Here is a 19,075-nt window from a genome sequence, read left to right as displayed (position 1 = left end):
CTTTTTCTAATGTGCACAGAGCATGGCCTCCAGTCACTCTCTATCCCTGTTAGGGCCCAAAGCCCAATCCACAGTGCTCTCCCAAATTTGTATGATCCCTAGGCAACAGTATTCTGTAGGTGTTCTCAGAGTGGGCAATGGTTCACTGCTGGCTTACCCTCCTAGAATGGAGCTGAAGCTTCATACAGCGCCGCACATGTGACTTGTTTACTTTCTCTTAAAATCTGTAATTGATTTTAAAGGTTATTTTAGATGATTCTAGTAGTTTTAGGTGTTTGGTCAGCAGAGTGGTTTAGGATTTTGAGTGTACTAAACTGAGAGACACGAAAATCTTATGTAACATTTTATCATTTGGAGTGTAATCCCATCCACCACTGGATGCATATTTTACCTTATAAATGGTTATCATTTATTTAATATAGGGTGTGTTATAATGTAAGACTGACATTTTATATTTACTCTGTAGAGATAGAGTTGAATATAATTTTCACAGCAAATATTCTGAACTTGCTTTATTTATTTTCTTCCATTTGCCTAAAATTTTTAATTTCTTCCACATTCCTTTTCTTTAATAACAAGGCTCTAATCCATATAATTCAATTACTAAAATATATGAGCAATATAAACCCTTATGTACTCTATAACATATCTCACAGTAGAAGTGCATGTATTTCTTAGTTGTAGGTCAAATTGAATAATATTCTGCTAGAATACAGTTATTTCATCTTTTCTTTCTTCATTCAATAAATATGTATGAACTGATGGGTGCCAATATGTATGCTAGATATTGGAGATACATAGAATTTATTGCTAAAGACAAAGCTGACATTAACTTATAAGTGTGCAAATAATTATTGCCATATTTTATGCAAAGGATGGAAATTGCAGCATCTATAGATGAGTAAAATAAAGAAATCTAAACTGGCCAAGGACATATAGGAAAGGTGTTCTAAAATGTAATATTGGATGTGGGTTCTGGGTGAAGAAGTAATGGAAGATCATTCTAGGTGAAGGAAACAGCCTGGGAATAGTTCTCTATTAAGATTCCTGATACTCCGGAGAATTTGAAAGATATAAACTGAAGGGGAAGAAATCAGAAAGGGATACAAACCATGAAAGACTCTCGACTCTGGGAAACAAACTGAGGTTTTCAGAAGGGAGAGGGTGAGGGGATGGGGGGTGATGTATTAAGGAGGGCAGGTGTTGTGATGAGCACTGGGTGTTATACGCAACTAATGAATTGTTGAACTCTACATCAAAAACTAATGATGTACTATATGTTGGCTAACTGAACTTAATAAAAAAAAATAAATGAAAGGCAAATACACAGTAAAAAAATGAACCCGGCAGTCTTTAAAAAAAAAGAAAAAGTCAGTATAAATCTGGCATTATGAAAAAGTAGATAAATAAATATTGTTAAAATGTCTGTGCTACCCAGAGCAATGTACACATTGAGCAATCCCTATCAAGATGCCATCGACATTTTTCACAGAGCTTGAACAAATAATCCTAAAATTTGTATGGAACCAGAAGAGACCCCTAATAGGCAGAGGAATGTTGACAAAAAAACCAAAGGTGGTGTCATCACAATGCTGGTTATCAGGCTCTATTGACAAAGCTGTAATTGTCAAGACAGTATGGTACTGGCATAAAAACAAACACATAGATCAGTGGAAGAGAATAGAGAGCCCAGAAATGGACCTTCAACTCTATGGTCAACTAATCTTTGACAAAGGAAAGAATTCCAATGGAAAAAGAGTCTCTTCAACAAATGGTGTTGGGAAAACTGGACAGCCACATTTAGAAGAATGAAACTGGACCATTTTCTTACACCATACACAAAAACTCAAAATGGATGAAAGACCTAAATGTGAGTCAGGAATCCATCCAAATCCTAGAGAAGAACACAGTAGCAAACTCTGTGACCTCGGCCACAGCAGCTTCTTGCTAGACACTTCTCTAAAGGCAAGGGACACAAAAGCAAATTGAACTATTAGGACTTCATCAAGGTAAAAAGCTGCACAACAATGGAAACAGTCAACAAAACTAAAAGGCGACCTACAGAATGGGAGAAGATACTTGCAAATGACATATCAGATAAAGGGCTAGTATCCAAGATCTATAAAGAACTTCTCAAAACACCCAGGAAACAAAGAATCCAGTCAAGAAATGGGCAGGAGACATGAACTGACGTTTCTCCAAAGAAGACATACAGATGGCCAACAGACACATGAAAAAAATGCTCCACATCACTTGGCATCAGGAAAATACAAATCAAAACCACAATGAGTCTGACACCAATCAAAATGGCTAAAATTAACAAGACAGGAAACAACAGAGGTTGACAAAGATGCGGAGAAAGGGGAACCCTCTTACACTGTTGGTGGGGATGCAAGCCGGTGCAGCCACTCTGGAAAACAGTATGAAGGTTCCTCAAGAAGTTAAAAATAGAGCTACCCTAGGACCCAGCAGTTGCACTACTAGCTATTTACCCAAAAGATAGAAATGTAATGATCCTAAGGGGCACCTGCACCCCAGTGTTCATAGCAGCAATGTCCACAATAGCCAAACTGTGGAAAGAGCCAAGATGTCCATTGACAGATGAATGGATCAACATACATATAGATATATGATGGAATGTTACTCAGCCATCCATGGAAGGATGAATATTTACCATTTACATCAACGTGGATGGAAGTGGAGGGTATTATGCTGAGGGAAATAAGTCAATAAGAGAAATACAGTTATCATATGGTTTCACTCATATGTGGAATATAAGAAACTGTGTAGAGGATCATAGGCTTACTGAAGGGGAAGTAATCAGAATGGGTGAAAAACCATGAGAGACTCCTAACTACAGGAAAAAAACTTGAGGGTTGCTGGAGGGGAGGCAGGTGGGAGGATGGAGTAATTGGGTTTTGGGCATTAAGTAGGGCACATGATGTGATGAGCACTGGGTGTTATACGCAACTGATGAATTATTGAACTCTACATCTGAAACTAATGATATTCTATATGTTGGCTAATTTAATTAAATTTAATAAATCACAACAAAAAACTCCCATCTTTATAAATTTAATCATTCTTACAGAGGCATATAAATTGAAAGACTGTCAAATTGCTCAGTGTATTTCACTGCAGTCTGAAAGTACATGCAAAAAGTTCAGATGAGTTAGGTTTCCATGGTGGTTTTTTTCCCCCCTGGTTTTCAGTCTGGAAACATGCATCCAAAAATCTCCATGCAAAATAGTAAATGGGAATAAACAGGGAGAGAAGAGAGTTTATTCATTTCTCTTAACTTTAACTGTTTTTTTCCAAAAACTCATTTGAAAACAAGGTTTCATTGGTCATTGTTTAAGTCTGAAACACTTTTATGAAGAGTCTGAAGATGTTCAAATGATACCATCTACCAAGAAATTTTTCCCTTTGGCAGTATAGTCCAGTGATCACATTATCCCAAGCTCTTATCAGTAGAAAAATACTTCACATAACACTATATCATACAAAGTTTTACTTGTCTAAGAAACTATTTACTAATCTATGCATCTATGTCTTTACCTTAATAATATGAAGGGTCAAACATCATCATTCTCATTCTGACCAAAATTGTGGTGAAAATCCATTCTAAAATCAGTAAATCAATTTAATAATTACTCATTTTAAAGAAGCCATCACAAACTAATTAAAAAATAATTCAGAATTTTTCTAGATTCATAAAAATTATGAGCAGTGAGGAAAACAATCCCTGGAGACTTGAATAAATATAAAAATCAATGTGGTTTTCTAATGGAAGTTGCTTTTTTAAAAATCTCTTTTAAATTTTTCAAATGATAAGGTGAAAAACAGAAAATAGAAGTTACTTTTAATTTTCCAAATTAATCCTGATACACACAAATACTGAAAATTTATAAAATAAAAATTTACCTTTCAAATTTCAGATTTACTCTCCTAAGGGAGAGTATCAAGGCCCTTAAACAAAGATAGCCAAAGTTGATAAGAACAATAGTACAATAACATTTGTTGAACATACATGCTTTATATGAATGACTTTCAAATAACTGCTGTGTTAGTACTATTATCATCTCCTTTACAGATGAAGAAACTGAGGCTAAGGGATATTAAGTATCTTGCTCAAGTTTACACCACTAACAAATAGTAGAATTGGCATTTAGCGCTGATAAAAACATACCTGAGTCTAAGACTTTTACCCCCCTACACTCAGGGTGGATCCAGGTTCTGTAGAATCTAAAGTCTGTCTAGTCTCAGGGGACTTCTTTAAGAAAATAAAAAGTCAAAATTGTGAGTAAATGGTTGTTAGGGTCCATTCCAAGACCTTGGAGGAAACACATGCAAAGAAGGGGGTCTAAAACAGGCTTCAGTATAAATCCACCATTACACTCTATCGTATTCTGAAATTTTCCTCAAATATTTTTGGAGGTATACATCATGAACAGTTCTTATTGCCATTGCATAGATGCAGTTCCTTCATATATTACTAGTTACATTTTATCATTTCATCTAGACCTGATTTTTAATATTTTTCACCTGCATTTGATTATTCTGCTTAATTTTACAAGACATTTTTTTTTAATTTTGAAAGCTCATATGTTTGTCATTGTGAAGCTTCCCAAACACCTAAAGAAGGAGGGAATTGCTTGTCAACAAAGTCTTCTTATAGATTATCCTAATTGCAATACTCTCTCAATTGTGTTACTGGAAATTTAGACCATTTAAAGCCATCCTCAACCTGGTATGTTTCTATTAGCTGGTTTCTGTTCATCTAGAATACTTTGAAAACATTAGTTCTGGCTTTGGATGCCTTAGTGGCAAATGGCACCATCTTTACTACTGCATAGGGAGCCCATGCCCTGTCACTGTACTTACTTACCCTTGTATAAAAGAGTGTCAGCAGGGTGATGAGGACATATGGTGATAAAATAATCTACCTGGAGCTCCTAATTAAGATTTAAGTTTTATGTAATACATAGAGATTGGTTGTACATTTACTATTCATGCTGAGCCACCAGGCAAGATAGTAGGTAGTTCCCTTTACATATGGAAGTCCTCCAGAGGCTATCTATGATCCTTTCATTCTCAGCTGCAGTCTTACTATAATTCCAATTAATCAGTCTCATTATTGACTTCCCTTGCAGAGTTGTCTGCTGATCAGTTGCACCTTTGAGGGTTTTGGCAAATGTCCTTGAGTTTTATCATTCTCCACACAAGTACTGAAGATTGATGACATTCCTTTGAAAAGCCTTGACAGTTTTATCTTGCAAAAAGTGGTTCATTAAAAAAACATATTCCCTGTTCAAGTAAATGTATTATTTGAAAGAATTATTTATGGAATTTATAAAACACAGGTTAGAAAATTTCTACATAAATGAATTTCTTGATCCTAAACATATTTGCACATGTAGCTGAAAAGTCACTCTCTTTCTCTCTCTCTCTCTCACACACAAACAACGCATGCAAGCACACACACACACATCCTGAATTGGTCCCTTTGCATCCCTATTTCAAGTAGAATTATGCTATTATCTTGTGGATATAAACACATTTCAGGCTAGTGTTAATACTGTAGACATTTTTACCCAATGATTTCAACCATTCCTATGTTTTTAACACAATATTATCACACATTAGTAACTGTAAATGGGTTTCCTTATTTAACACATTAATAAAAAAACACACTGATGAAGAAAAAACACATTTCTCCTATCATTTGGCTTAAAATGAACAGTTATGAATTTCCTTTTCTTGACTTCTCTCTCATCATTGATAATTAGAGCATATATAATTCTTGTTTTTTTCTATTTACTCAATAATGCCAAAGAACAACTTGGTATTTATCAAATACTGTGGTTGTAACAGATATTTTCTTGTTCATAAAAGTTGGATAATATACTGAACACTGTATCATTTAGTCAATTTCAAATAATAGTTCTTTCATGTTTGCATCATTTAAAGATGATTTAAGCATAAAAGCAAGGCACAGAGGAAAATTATTTCTTGACTTTCAACACTTGCAATTCCAGTAACTACCAGCATGTGGAAGTGATAGCTTGTGTACCTTAAAGCTAATTTTTAACCTTTTTAAAACTAAAAAAAACCTATTTGTATAAAGAAATATACTTATTACATTGACAGTGTATTACTAAGCACAGATTTCTTATTTTTACAACCAAATATTAAAAGGAAAAATAATTTAACCAAGCTGTAAATCAATGCAATACTTTAAAATGAAACCACAGGCTCTCCATAAATTGTTCTCTTAATTTAATTCCAGTTTTAACTTCCCAGACATTAAGCTGACATAGCACCTGTATGAAACAAAATGCAGTGCTTTGAAACTCATTTCATAATATTTTCTAATTTACAGAATTCTTCAGCCTATGTATTCATAATGCATTATCAGAAGTTGTCATGGCTGTATTTCTTGGCTTACTAGCTAGAAGTGAGTGGTGGAGACTCTTCTACTTATAGCATTGGCTTTGGACATCATCATCATTTGTAATGAAATATGTCTAGGGTTTTCTTCAATAAAAAAGATTACAAATTGTTTTAAATGTTAAGTAGGAATGATTCAGGGACGGATGTAGGAAATCACTGCCTGTCAGAAGATACTCCTATAGCAGTATAGAGTTTCTAAGGCTTATAGAAATCTTACTAATTTGCCATACTTTAGGGACAACTCCCTAAGTAACTCAGTGATTAGTTGCTTTGTTTTGTTTTTTGTTTTGTTTTTAGAGAGAGAGGGAGGGAGAGAGAGAGCTGGGGTGAGGGGGTTGGTGAAGAGAGGGAGTGGGAGAGAGAGAATCCTAAGCACACTCCGTGCTGAGCATGGAGCCAAACACGGGGCTCTATCTCATGACCCTGAGATCATGACCTGAGCAGAAAGCAAGAGTTGGAGGCTTAACCGCTTAACTAACTGAGCCAGCAAGGTGCCTCTCAGTGACAAGTTGTATATAAATGCTATTATCTTCTAGTTTCCCTTTAATACTTCCTCTTCATACTTTTTGTTTATCTTTTCCAGTAACTAGATTATTAATATTGAATCTCCTATCTGGAACATGGACTCTTGGCATTTTTATAGAGAGTCTTTGCTTCTGGAAGAAATTGTTTCTGTCAATTTGCTTTTCCAAAATCTAACATGTATTTTAAATATATGAGAGTAGTTTTAATATTTACAATTTGATTGCAATTTGATTCAATTACGATTTGGTGAGAACTTCAGAAGTAAAAGCCTAGTCACAATGCTGTGTACACCAAAACTGTGGTATACAATGCCTAGGAAGTTAAAACTAGAGCTAGAATTTAAGACTAAAAATAATGCAAAGGAGTTGTCTTGTTGGGATTTAGAAGCCTATTTTTCAGTTTCCTCATAGCTGTCCTCACTTCTTGATTCCTTAAGGTATAAATTATTGGGTTCAGAATAGGAGTAAAGATGGTATAAAACACAGACAGGATCTTATCTATAAGGAAACTGTTCAGTGGCCACATATAGATGAAGATACATGGCCCAAAGAACATGACGATGACAATGAAATGAGCTGTGCAGGTAGAAAGGGCCTTATAAGATCTTTTTGAAGAATGATGCTTGATAGTAACCAGGACAATAACATAAGAATTGAATAAAAGCATAAAGCAGGATAAGGCAATTATGCCACTAGTTGAGATCATAAAGAGGCCCAGAACATAAGTATCCACACAAGCCAGCTGGAACACCACAGGAAGGTCACAGAAAAAGCTGTCTACTTCATTGGGACCACAGAATGGTAGTGTGAGAGCAAATATGACCTGGCTCATTGAATGCATGACTCCCACAACCCAGGAAGCCACCATGAGGGCAACACACACCCAGGGACTTATGATTGAAGCATAGCGGAGAGGCTTGCATATTGCAATATACCTATCAAGGGACATGGCCATAAGTAAAATTATTTCAGTACCAGTAAAAAGGTGTAGAAAAAATATCTGGGTGATACAGCCATCAAAGGAGATGGTTTTGTGTCCAGTGAGGTAGTCTGTAATCATCTTAGGGGTGGCAAAGGAAGCAAGTGACATATCAATGATGGAAAGGTTAGTAAGCAGGAAATACATAGGAGAGTGTAGGTGAGAGTCAGCTATAACCGTGATGACTATGAGGCTATTACCAACCATTGTTGCTACATAAAACAAGGAAAACACCATGAAGAAAAACAGCTGCAGTTCCCAGGAATTAGAGAGTCCCAGCAAAACAAATTCAGAAACAGACTTATTGGCCACATCCATTGTCCTGATAGATAGGTGAAAACCTATATAAAAAAAAAAAGAGAGAGAAAGTATGATTCTATTTAAACAAAAGGTACAAGAATCCACTTTCATAGACTTTGGTTTCTCTATGAAAACTTATCTTTACTATTCTTTCCATCTTCATTGGTATGTTGGTTTGAAAGATAATTTTGGATATTAGAGATCATAGCAAAATACCACTGAAGTCATAGGTGTTGAAAATAACACTTTCTTTTTTGGTATTAAATAGCAATCAAACTGAGATTATATCATCCAGAAGGATCTACTTACCTACGTATTTGTCCATCTGTTCATCTATATAATCTTAAAGATAATAGCTAACATTAAGTAAGCACTTACTCTGGGATGACAATGTGTTAAACACACATACACACACACACACACACACAATTTAGTCATTTAGAACTCATCCCTAAGAATATCCTTACTGAAAGAACATATAAAAGTTACATCACAGGGCACCTGGGTGGCTCAGTTGGTTAAGCAACTGCCTTCGGCTCAGGTCATGATCCTGGAGTCCCAGGGTCGAGTCCCGCATCGGGCTCCCTGCTCAGCAGGGAGTCTGCTCCTCCCTCTGACCCTCCCCCCTCTCACCCTCCCCTCTCTCATGCTCTCTATCTCATTCTCTCTCTCAAATAAATAAATAAAAAGTCTTTTTAAAAAAAAGTTATATCACATATAAGTGACGTTATAGAAAGATTTCAATGAACGGTTGCAGAGCTTGTAAATTTCCAGAGAAGATTTTTAATATATTCACAGATAAATTATCTCGTTGAACCCATCAGAAACAGAGAAAATAAGTAAGAATCCAATGTAAAAAGACTGCTTTATTACCAAGTTTACTACTATATAGTCATATAGCCCAGGGAAAGGCATTTAACTTTTCTTCATGGTTTCCTTTTGTTAAAGTATGAGTTTGTTCCTCTTACAAATATTTATAATCCTATGACTTAAAATTTTACCTTTGTCCCCTAAAGACTATATCACATCATTTTTAATGGAAAGAGCTCAAAGATTAAGTTCTTTAGTCTCTCCCTGTTTGAATTCTCCCTTTGTATCTGCCAACATATATAAACTGTTTTATTTATCTCAGCTCCAAGGAATAGGGTTAGGAGATTGGAAGTAGGAATGGCAGAGATTTAAAATCTTTCAGTAGAAATCATTTGTAAAACACTTAAGCTTACCAGATCTACAGTAGAATCAGGGCTTTAGGTTATTCAGTGTTAAGTAGGCTCTGATCGCATATAGGAGGTAATTTTAAATATAAAGAAATGACCTAGTTGAATCATTAGTTGTTTCGCAGCTCTAGATAAAATGTATGTTGTAGGAACTTGGGGATTGACCAAGAAAACATCTTGCAATGGGATTCATTAAATAGCAAAGTTGGTGTTATTTGGTTCACAACAGGAATATATATTAAGAGTCTTTTGGGAATTTACAATGATTTTTTCACCTGGACCAGAGAGATTCAGGGATTGGAAGTTGGAAAAGCCACCATTTAAGAGGTAGCCAGAAATATCAAATCAATGAGTTTTGATAAGCACTTCTGATTATCTAACCCTGTTCTAGAGGCAGCAGAGAATAAAATCCAAAAATATTCACCTCTGCTTCAAGTAATTTATTATTTGTTTGGAGATTCTGAATACCCATCAGTAAAATAATTAATGAAAAAATACAGACAAATAAATCTAATGTTCACACAATTCTCGGAGATCATGAGTGAATGGAATTTTAGGTAAAGGAAAATTGATAATGTGCTTAATTAATCAAGAAAATGTTCTTGCAGAAGAAATATCATGAGCTTGACCTAGAATGAAAACTAAAATCTTGATTGGTAAGAGAAAAAAATGCACATGTGGAATAAAACAGTGCAAGTTATTTGCCGGAGCAAGATAACTGATTAGCATGTTGAAAGAAAAAAAAATGCAGTTGTCCTAAAAAGAAAAGCTTAATTAGAATATACTAATGTAAATAAATATGTCCACAATGTAATCTCAAGTGAAAAGCAAACTGAAGAATAATGTGTATTATATGATCTTGATTTTGTAAAATCAAACAATAACAAAGCAAACTAGGCTATTAAAAATTTGTTACCTCACAAAGAGAATGGAGGGTAGGGAGATGATGCGTTTTCTTATTTATATGTATTTGAATATTTTTCACTTCTTTCTATTTTGTACTGTTTTTGTGTCAAAAACTTATACACAAGTATTCATAGCAGTACTATTCACAATAGCCAAAAGGTGGAAACATCTATCAACTGATAAATGAATGAACAAATGTGGTAGAGCCATGATTGCAATGGATTACTACTTAGCCATAAAATGAAATGAAGTATGAAGAGTGATACATACTATAGCATGGATGAATCTTAAAAATATCCTCAGTGAAAAAAGTCTTTTAATATATGTGTGGGTGTGTGAGTGTGAAAGAACAGAACAAAATCACAGCAAAAGAGCTTAATTATAAATGGAGAAAAGCAATATGCCTGATAAAGGTTTCAAAGTAATGGTCATAAATATTCTCACTGGACTTGAGAAAAGAGTGGAGAATCTCAGAAAAATCTTCAACAAAGAGAAAGGAAATATAAAAAAGAACAATCAGAGATGAAGAACTCAATAACTGAAATTAAAAATACACTAGAGTTGGGCGCCTGGGTGGCTCAGTTAGTTAAGCGACTGCCTTCGGCTCAGGTCATGATCCTGCAGTCCCAGGATCGAGTCCCGTATGAGGCTCCCTGCTCAGCAGGGAGTCTGCTTCTCCCTCTGACCCTCCCCCTCTCATGCGCGCTCTCTATCTCATTCTCTCTCTGAAATAAATAAAGTCTTTAAAAAAAAATACACTAGAGTGGGGCACTTAGTGACTCAGTTGGTTAAAGAGGCTGGCTCTTGATTTTGGCTCAGATCATGATCTCAGGGTCCTGGGATTGAGCCCCTCACTGGGCTCTACACTCAGCAGGGAGTCTGTTTGAGAATTCTCTCTCCCTCTGCCCCTCCCCCCAATTAAGCATGTGCTCTCTTTCAAATGAATAAATCTTAAAAAAAAAATACACTAAAGGGAATAAATACTAGGTGAGAGGAAACAGAAGAATGAATCAGTGAGCTGGTAGAGTAATGGAATGCAACCAAGGAGAACAGCAAAAAGAAAAAGTATAATAAAAAATGAGAGTAGGTCAAGGTAATTCAACAACATTATCAAGCAAAATAACATTCACATTATGGGGATTCCAGAGGGAGAAGAAAGAGAAAAAGGGACGGAAAATTTATTTGAAGAAATAATAGCTGAAAACTTCCCTAATATGGGGAAGGAAGCAGATATCCAGATCCAGGAGGCACAGACAGCCACCAACAAAATCAACCCAAGGAGGTCCACACCAAGGAACATAATCATTAAAATGGCAAATGGACTAAGTCCTGCAGTCGAAAGATGAAACATAAAAAAATAAAATAAAAACAAGACCCATCCATATACTGCCTACAGAGACTAATTTCAGACCAAAAGACACATGCAGATTGAAAGTGAAGGAATGTAGAAACATTTATCATTCAAATGGATATGAAAAGAAAGCTGGAGTAGCAATACTTCTATCAGACAAAATAGACTTTAAAACAAACACTGTAACAAGAGACAAAGAAGGATATTATATCATCATTAAGAGGACAATGCAATAAGAAGATATAATAATTGTAAATATTTATGTAACCCAAAATGACAGCACCCAAATACATAAAACAGTTAATAACAAAGATAAACTAACTGATAGTAATACATTAATAGTAGGGAACTTTAACACTCTACTTATATCAATGGACAGATTATCCAAACAAAATCAACAAAGAAACAGTAGCTTTGAATGACACATTGGGCCAGATGGATTTAACAGATATATTCAAAATATTCATCCTAAAACAGCAGAATAAACATTCTTTTCAAAGGTACACAGAACATTCTCCAGAGTGGATCACATAGTAGGCCACAAAACAAAGTCTCAACAAATTCAGAAAGATTGAAATCATACCATGCATTTTTTTTCCATCCATCTTTTCTAACCACAGTGCTATGAAAGTAGAAATCAACCACAAGAAAAAATCTGGAAGGACCACAAATACATGGAGGTTAAATAATATGCTACTAAACAATGAATGGGTCAACCAAGAAATCATAGAACTCAAAAAGCACATGGAAACAAATGAAAATGAAAATACAGTGGTCCAAAACCTTTGGGACTCAGCAAAGCGGTTCTAAGGGGGAAGTTTATAGCATTACAGGCCTACCTCAAAGACCAAGAAAAATTTCAAATAAACAACCTAACCTGACACCAAAAGGAGCTGGAAAAAGAACAACAAATAAAACCTAAAATCAGGAGAAGGAAGGAAATAAAGATTAGAGCAGAAATAAATGATATAGAAACTTAAAAAAAAAAAAGGAACAAATCAATGAAACCAGGAGCTGGTTCTTTGAAAAAATTAATAAAATTGATAAACCTCAGGGTGCCTGGGTGGCTCAGTTGGTTAAGCATCTGCCTTTGGCTCACGTCCTGACCTCAGGGTCCTGGGATCAAGCCCTGCGTTGGGCTTCCTGCTCAGCAGGGAGTCTGCTTCTCCCTCTCCCTCTGCCCCTCTCTCAGTTCATGCTCTCTCTCTCAAATAAATAAATAAAATCTTTAAAAAAATTGATAAACCTCTAGCAAGACTCATCAAGAAAGAGAAAGTGCCCAAATAAACACAATCACAAATGACAGAGGAAAGCTAACAATCAACACAACAGAAATATAAACTGTAAGAGAATATTATGAAAAACCATATGCCAACAAATTAGACAACGTAGAAGAAACAGATTAATTCCTAGAAACATATAACCTCCCAAAACTGAAGCAGGAAGAAATAAAAAATTTGAAGACTGGGGGCGCCTGGGTGGATCAGATGGTTAAGCGTCTGCCTTCGGCTCAGGTCATGATCCTGGAGTCCCGGGATCGAGTCCCGCATCGTGCTCCCTGCTCGGCGGGGAGTCTGCTTCTCCTCCCTCTGACCCTCCTCCCTCTCCTGCTCTCTGTCTCTCGTTCTCTCTGTCTCAAATAAATAAAATCTTTAAAAAAAAATTTGAAGACTGATTACTAGCAAGGAGATTGAATCAGTATTCAAAAAACTTCCAACAAACTAGAGTTCAGGACCAGATGGCTTCATAGACAAATTCTACCAAATATTTAAAGAAGAGTTAATACATATTTCTTCTCAAACTATTCCAAAAAATCAAAGAGGAAGGAAAATTTCCAAATTCATTCTATGAGGCTAGTATCAATCTGATACCAAAACCGGATAAAGACACCACAAAAAAAGAGAACTACAGGCCAATATCTCTGATGAACATAGATGCAAAAAATCCTCCACAAAATATTAGCAAACCAAATCCAACAATACATTAAAAAAAAAATCATTCACCACCATCAAGTGGGATTTATTTACAGGATTGCAAGGGTAGTTCACTATTTGCAAATCAACCAATGTGATACATCAATCATATCAATAAGAGAAGAGATAAAAACCATATGATCATTTCAATAGATGTAGAAAAAGCATTTGACGAAGTACAACATTCATTCATAATAAAAGCCCTCAAAAAAGTGGGTTTAGAAGAACATACCTCAACAGAATAAAGGCCATATATGGAAAACCCACAAGTAACATCTAACTCAATTAAGGTCAGGAACAAGACAAGGATGTCCACTCCCACCACTTTTATTCAACATAGTAATGGAAGTCCTAGCCACAGCAGTCAGACAACAACAACAACAAATAAATATAAAGGCATCCAAATTGATATGGAAGATATAAAACTTTCACTATTTGCAGATGACATGATACTGTCTATAGAAAATCTTAAAGACTCCACCAAAAAACCCACCTAGGACTGATTAATGAATTCAGTAAGGCTGCATGATACAAAACCAATGTGCAGAAATCTGTTGCATTTTATACAGTAATAATAAAGCAGCAGAAAGAGAAATTAAGAAAACAACCCCATTTACAATTGCAGCAAAAATAATAAAACACCTAGGAATAAACCTAACCAAAAAGGTGAAAGACCTGTACTCTGAAAACTATAAAACACTGATGAAAGAAATCCAAGATGACACAAAGAAATGAAAAGACATTTCATGCTCGTGGATTAGAAGAACAAATTTTTTTACAATGTCTATATTACACAGGTGGAGGAGTTAAGCTGGTGGAGGAGTAGGAGGATCCCGAGTTTGTCCCTCAAACACAGCTTAGATAGTTATCAAATTATTCTGAACACCCAAGAAGTCAATTGGAGGTCTGAGAGAACAAAAACTGCAAGTCTGTAAGTAGAAAAGCAACCACCTTTTGGAAGGAAGGAGGTGTGGAAGTTCACTTGGGAGTATAGCTATGGATGCAGTGGTGGGGAGAGAGCCTGCTTATGGAGGCTACCACAAACTTTAGAAGCAGCGGAGCACAAAATCTGAACTTTTTAGTTGGTTGCCTTGGGGGACATGCCTGGATTAAAGGTGCTCACGTGGTGAAGTGGGGCAAAATCCCAGGAGTGACAGGGTGGTCTGAGGATCCCCTGGGTTGCAGGAAGAACAGGTGACACCAAGGCGCTGTGGTGTTCCCAGGCATAGGAGCTGGGAAGCTGGCTGAGGGGAGTGGATCTTTTTGCCAACTTTTTGGTATAAACTGCGAACCACAACACAGTTGTGCAACTGCTTTCCTTGGACCAGTTGGCAAGCCTGGCAAGCCCCTACTCCAGAGAAACAGTGCAGGTCTGTTCCACAGATGTCCCTAAAAACTGGAATTTTGAAACTCAGTCATGCGCCTAAGATAAAAAGGCTCAGACATGGCCAAGGTGAACATAGGGTTCATAGGGAAACCAGAAAAAACAAATAGGGTGATTGATTGCTTTTCTGTGAGGGCTCACTGAAGAGTAGAGGGCGTAAACTTTCACCTCCCAGGCTAGAGAGCAGGGCTCAGCCATTTTCATCCTGCCCATCAGTGCTGAAAGCCTTCAAGGAGGAAAACAGCACCACCTAGTCGTGGTGGGAGGCACTTACACCAAGCCCCGCCCCGGCTGTGCCCTGGAGGAGCATTTCCATTGAAAGAAGTCCACCTGAGAATCAGCCCCAGGCCCCTCCGAGAGAGGACCAGCATAAACAACTCACTCACACCAAGTTTATTGATCATAGAGTGCTGGCAAAGCTTCAGTGCTAGGGGAAATAGGATTGAGCTTCCATTTTACCTTTATTCTTTCTTCCCTTTTTTTTTTTTTTAAGATTTTATTTGAGAGAGAGAAAGTGAGAGTTGGGAGAGAGGGACAAGCAGACTCTGCACTCAGTGCAGAGTCTGATGTGGGGCTAGATCCAGGACTCTGAGATCATGACCTGAGCCAAAATCAAGAGTCAGAGGTTTAACTGACTGAGCCACACAGGTGCCCCTATTTCTTTTATTTTTATTATTTTTTTCATTTATTTTCTTATATTTTCCAGTACCTTTTTAAATTTTTTATTAATTTTTTAGATTTTTTTATATATTCTTTTCATATATTTTGGTTTTTGTTATTTTGGAGGGGGGGGGAATCTAGATTCTTTTTAACAAGCAAACCAAAACACACCCAGGATCTAGATTTTGTTTGTTTTCTTGTTTAGTGTTTTTGTTTTCTTTTTCTTTTTGCTTTGTCTTGGTTTTTTTGTTTGTTTCTTTTTGGTTTTGTTGTTCTTTTTTCTCTTTCTTCTTTTCTGGACAAAATGACAAGATGGAAGAATTCACCCCCAAAAAATGAACACAAGGTAGAACTCACAGCCAGGGATTTAATCAATACAGATATAAGTAAAATGTCCAAACTAGAATTTAAAACAATGATTATAAGGATACTACCTGGGCTTGAAAAAAAGCATAGAATGCACTAGAGAATACCTTGATGCAGAGATAGAAGAACTAAAATCAAGTCAAGCCAAATTAAAAATGCCATAACCGAGATGCAAACATAAATGGAGGCCTTAAAAACAAGGATGGGTGAAGCAAAGGAGCAAATCAGAGATATAGAGGATAAAATTATGGAAAATAATGAAGCAGAAAAGAAGAGGGAAAGAAAGGATATGGACCACGAAGGTAGACTTAGAGAACTCAGTGACTTAGTAAATCATAATAACACTGATATCATAAGAGTACCAGAAGATGAAGAGAGAGATAAAGGAGCAGAGGTTTATTCAAGCAAATTATAGCTGAAAACTTCCCTAATCTGGGGAAGGACACAGTAATCAAAATCCAAGAAACACAGAGAACTCCCATTAAATTCAACAAAAGCCAGCCATCACCAAGGTATATCATAGTCAAATTCACAAAATATACAAGGAAATAGGCTAGGAAAGAATCCTGAAAGCAGCAAGGGGAAAAAGGCCCTTAATCTACAAGGGAAGACACAGTAGATCTGTCCAGAGACATAGCAGGCCAGAAAGGAGTGGAAGGAAATATTCAACATGTTGAATGGGAAAAATGTGCAGCCAAGAATTCTTTATCCACTAGGCAGAGGGGAAGTGGGTACAGGGATGGATTAAATAGGTGATAGGGATTAAGGAGGGCACTTGTGATGAGCACCAGGTGTTTATGAAAGTGTTGAGTCACTATACTGTACACCTGAAACTAATATTAGACTGTATGTTAACTAACTGGAATTTAAATAAAAACTTTTAAAAAATAAATAGATTCTTCCCTTGGTGTAAGGTTAAAAAAAATAAATTAAAAATTAAAAAGATTATATAAGGTAATAATTGTAACATAGTATAATATTTATAGGTATAATGTGTGTAACAATAATATCACAAAAAAGAGGAAAAGGGAATAGAGCTATATAGAAGTACTGTTTCTAGTTCTCACTGTAATAAAGTTGATATAAATCTGAAGCTGATGCTGATGAGTTAAGATACACAGTAAGACCTGGAACAACCACTAAGGAAATAATTGAAAAATAGGGGTGCCTGGGTGGCTCAGTCAGTTAAGCATCCAACTCTTGATTTTGGCTCAGATCATGATCTCAGGGTTGTGAGGTCCAGCTCTGTGTTGGGCTCTGCACTGGGCGTGGACCTAAGAGTCTCTCTCCTTCTCCTTTTGCTCCTCTCCCACCTCTCTCCCTCTCTCCCCCTCTCAAAAAGAAAAAAATTAAAATCATTAAAGAAGCTTAGCTACATTAAAAATATTCAATGCAAAAGAAAATAGTAAAGGTGAAGTAGAAGAATTAAAAAAACATGAGACATAGAGAAAATAAAAAGCATAATGGCAGATGTAAATCCAGTAATATTAATACCAACTTTAAATGTTAATGCATTAAATAACCCAATCAAAAGACAAATTGTCAGACTGGATAAAAAGCAAAATAAGATACAGATATATTCTGTTTAAAAGAGACACATTGTAGATTCAAAGATAGAGATTGCAAGTTAATAATGGAAAATGATATATCAGGCGAACAACAACCACAGAAAAGCTGTAGTGAGTATACTAACATCAGACAAAATAGACTTTATTTTATTTATTTTTTAAAGATTTTATTTATTTATTTATTTACTTATTTATTATCAGAAAGAGAGCACAGGCAGGGGGAGAGGCAGGCAGAGGGAGAAGCAGGCTTCCTGCTGAGCAAGGAGCCTGACGTGGGACTCAATCCCAGGACCCTGAGATCATGACCTGAGCCGAAGGCAGATGCTTAACCCACTGAGCTACCCAGGTGTCCCAGACAAAATAGACTTTAAAACAAAAATCTACTAGAGATAACAAGAGACATTTTATAATGATAAAAGGGTCAATCCATAAGGAAGATAGAACGATCATAAACTATAGGAGCCTAATAACAGAGCACCAATGTGTGTGAAGGAAAAAGTGACAACAATGAGGGGAGATATAGACAATTCAACAGTAATAGTTGGATCATAGTTGGAGACTTCAATACCTCACTTTCAAAAATGGGTAGAACAACTAGTCAGAACATCAAGGAAATAGAAGATTCGAACAATACTATAAACCAACTGGATCTATTATCAATAGAATAGTTCACCAAACAGCAGTATATATGTTTTCAAGTGCATATGGCTCATTCTCCAGAATAGACTATATACTAGTCCATAAAACAAATATCCATAAATAGATTGAAATAGTAACAAATGTGGTCTCTGAACTTAATGGAATAATAGAAATCAATTAAAAAAAAGAAATTTGGTAAACTCACAAATATGTGGAAATTAAACAATACACTTCTAAATAACCAACTCAAAGAAGCAATCAAAGGAAAATTAGAATATCCTTTGAGGTGAATTAAAATGAAGACACAACATACCCAAACTTATGGGATACAGCTAAAGCAGCACTGTTTACAGAGAAATTTACAGCTGTAAACACTTATATTTATAAAAAGAATAAAGATCTCAAATCTATAACCTTTTCTTCCACTTTAAGACACTGGAAAAAAGACAAAACTTTTAATGCAAGCAAAAGGAAATAACAAAGATTAGAGCAGAAACTGATGAAATAGAAAATATTAAATTAATAGACAAAATGAATGAAACCAAAAGGTTCTTTGAAAAGATCAACATAATTGACAACCCATTACCTAGACTACAAAGAGAAAAGGAGATAAGAGTCAAATGACAAACATAAACTCAGCAAGGATTACCACTACTGACCTTACAGAACTAAAAAAGATTATAATAAATACTCTGAATAATTGTATGCTAATAAATTACATAGGTGAAATAAATTCCTAGAAATACACAAACTAC

General features: G+C 35.8%; 1 protein-coding gene across 1 annotated transcript; it reads right to left on the bottom strand.

The window, feature by feature from the left end:
* Nucleotides 1–7,323: 7,323 nt before the first annotated feature.
* On the bottom strand, nt 7,324–8,274 carry LOC110585340 (olfactory receptor 4K2). The gene has a single exon (XM_021695552.1). It carries the CDS (start codon nt 8,272–8,274, stop codon nt 7,324–7,326), a length of 951 nt encoding a protein of 316 aa, XP_021551227.1.
* Between the last annotated feature and the right edge of the window lie 10,801 nt (nt 8,275–19,075).

This window comes from Neomonachus schauinslandi, chromosome 9 (genome assembly GCF_002201575.2).
Source record: "Neomonachus schauinslandi chromosome 9, ASM220157v2, whole genome shotgun sequence".
Taxonomy (NCBI): domain Eukaryota; kingdom Metazoa; phylum Chordata; class Mammalia; order Carnivora; family Phocidae; genus Neomonachus; species Neomonachus schauinslandi.
Note: the sequence above shows the minus strand (reverse complement) of the source record. Positions and strands in the feature narration are given on the sequence as shown.